Genomic DNA, 2,585 nt, shown 5'->3' on the forward strand with positions numbered 1-2,585 from the left:
AGGGGAGTGGGGGTAGGGGGCGGGCGCGCGGGGCTTCCTAGGAACACTCGGCGGAGCGGACACGGATCTACGCCACTAGCAATGTATATGTTACCCTCCCCGGCGCCAGGACTGGGAGCATTTTAACAGTACATACGACGATGATGTCTGATAAGGGGCGGCGCCACAAACCGAGCGAGCTGGAAACCGACGCGTGAAGATGTTTCGTAGGTATACTCAACCTAAAAACTGTGTTTTTAATTAAAGAACTTGCCTAAATTTTTAATTAAAAATGTTCTTTTTTAACCCTTATAATGACGTGTTGTAGGAGTTAATTGGGTTTGAGAAAAGAACATTTGCCTTAGAAATTTGAGGATGCTCTTGAATAGAGTAGAGTATTCCGGCGGCAGGATTAGAGAAGACTCATGGAAGAACAAAAGCCTACTGCTCTTGAGCAGACTATGGTGGGGAGTGGCTGGGCCGGGGTGGGAGGCGGCACAGGGCCGGCCGAGCCGCCCCCCACCATAGCCTGCTCATGCGCAGTAGGCTTTTGTTCTTCCATGAGTCTTCTCTAATCCTTCCGCCGGAATACTCTATTGAAAACACGGTTTCTTGGGGCTGTGCAAGGGATTACCCAGAGAGTACATCCATTTTCCTCGTATTCATTCGGCAAATTACGGGAACCGGACGCCTGCGAGAACGAGGGTAGGCCACCCTGCAGCACACGCATGCGCTGAAGGTAACATGTTGCCTACCTATCAGGCGCTCCGAGAGCTTGCCGAGGCTGGACTTGGAAGGTCCATATCGGCGAATGACGGACGTACTTTCTGGATGATTCGCAAGTACAGCGTGTGTACAGTTTAGGTTAATCACCTTCTCCTGTCGCTTTACGGCGCCCGGGTACATCTACCTAAGAACTCCCAGGGGAGTTTGAAGCCAGCTGCTCTCTGCTCTCTCAATTAGAGACGATCACCCTCGCGGTACTCACACACGCAGCACACGGACACGGCTGACTCGGCCGCGCTCCACGGCCCGGGCCCGCTCCCCTGGCAGACGTCCTCAGCACGCCCACCTCGGCGTCGACACTCGGTCGCCGAGTAGCAGACCCCCGACGAGCCGTCAGCCGCGGAGGTGCACACCCTGGAGGTCTGCAAGGAAGGCAGGGGTGAGGTTGGCGGCTCAGGGCAGATGGACTGTCGGGCGGGCGGACAACCAGAGATTGGTTCCGCTCGGATAACGGGGCTGCCTCGCCCCGTCAGGGAGGAGCGGGCGAGGTGTCTCGACCCACCTGCGAGGGCTGCTCCGCTGCAGCGTGCGCCTCGGGGACCTCAGAGGCGGTGGCGTTGGCGTCGTTAGCGGCGGTGGGCGCAGCGCCGGGGGTGGCGTGGGCGGTGTCCTGGGCGGCACTAGGGGCAGGTGGACGGTACAGGACGCTGTCGAGCAGGGCGCTAATGTTGCTCCTCAGGCTGTGAAGGGTGGCCTCTGGGCGTGCTGCCGGCACCACCGAGTTGGATTCTGCAGCAGGAATAAGCATCACTTTACTTTAGAGAACCATGGTTCGCCGCGATCCGAAGTGAACTGAAAGTTGATCGGACCAACAACAACAACAAAATTAACTCGCTCGGTCAGGTTAGGACGGCGACGAGGTCTTGCACCCCAGGGCTCGGGCCGAAGTTTGCTCGGTATCGCGGAGTAGTAGTAATGCATGATGAAGAAGGCGGGGAGGGGCGGATCGGCCCCACCCCCCTCTCCTCAGGCGCTCCGCTAGGCGCCTCCTGTCCCGCCATGCCTCGACGCTCTCACGCGACCGAGTAGGGCTACACTGATAAATATATTCACCGAAATAAGAGCGGTGCCCACAACAGGAGGTTGTAAAGCGCACGGCGCGAGACCTTAATTGCAGCCCTTGTGGTCGAAAGCGCGTGTCGGCCCGCCGGTCTGACACCGTGTGATACTCGGTGTGATATCGTCGCGTACCTGGTCCTGACGGCATCAGGTCGATGGTGGCGGCCGCCTCGGCGCTATCCGGCTGCTGCTGGTGGCCAGCGCCGGCCGAGGGCCACGCCGGCAGCGCCCACTGCGGCTGGCGGTGAGACGCCGACGGCGAGGGGCTGGCCCACGCAGGTGGTGGCCTGGGGCCCACGGGGGCTGGCAACGACGGCGACGTCGTCGGGCTCCCGGGAGCCGGCCAGGACGGGCTCCAGGGCGCCGTCCATGACGGCGGTGAGCTGGGGCTCACGTGGGATGTCCACGGCGGCGGCCTCGGACTCACGGCTGAAGCCCACGGTGGTGGCCCTGGACTCACGGAGGGCGTCCAGGGAGGTGGTCTTGGACTCACGGAAGCGGTCCACGGCTCGTCGGCGGGGCCACTGGGCACCAGGATCAGCAGCGGAGTCACTGGCGCTCCTGGCGCCGTGGAGCTGGCCATCAGGTGCACGTCGGTGGCGAAGGGCGCCGGACGCTGGTCCAACAGTACCACGCTGGCGCCCGGCGTGGACGCCGGCCCTCGGTCCTCGGCCACAAAGTACGAAACGACTTCGCCAGGGTGCGGCACGACGGGCATGGGGTCCTCCTCCAGCGCCATGGTCCGGAACGTGTCCAGGTTG

The 2,585-nt window shown here is 61.7% G+C and overlaps 2 protein-coding genes across 2 annotated transcripts in view; one reads left to right on the plus strand and one right to left on the minus strand.

The window, feature by feature from the left end:
• Window positions 1–2,577, minus strand: part of LOC113204273 (uncharacterized) — a 23,316-nt gene extending 20,739 nt beyond the window's left edge. Inside the window, exons 1-3 of the mRNA XM_052268897.1 lie at window positions 1,957–2,577; window positions 1,268–1,494; window positions 968–1,127 (exon numbers count right to left, since the gene is read on the minus strand). Coding sequence (XP_052124857.1) covers window positions 968–1,127; window positions 1,268–1,494; window positions 1,957–2,563 — 994 coding nt within the window. The 5' untranslated portion in view covers window positions 2,564–2,577. The remainder of the gene's footprint in view (window positions 1–967; window positions 1,128–1,267; window positions 1,495–1,956) is intronic.
• Window positions 1–2,585, plus strand: part of LOC113203295 (uncharacterized) — a 5,934-nt gene that overhangs the window by 1,415 nt on the left and 1,934 nt on the right. The window lies entirely within an intron of this gene.

The sequence above is a fragment of the Frankliniella occidentalis genome, unplaced genomic scaffold (assembly GCF_000697945.3).
Source record: "Frankliniella occidentalis isolate FOCC.00 unplaced genomic scaffold, Focc_3.1 Scaffold78, whole genome shotgun sequence".
Classification (NCBI taxonomy): domain Eukaryota; kingdom Metazoa; phylum Arthropoda; class Insecta; order Thysanoptera; family Thripidae; genus Frankliniella; species Frankliniella occidentalis.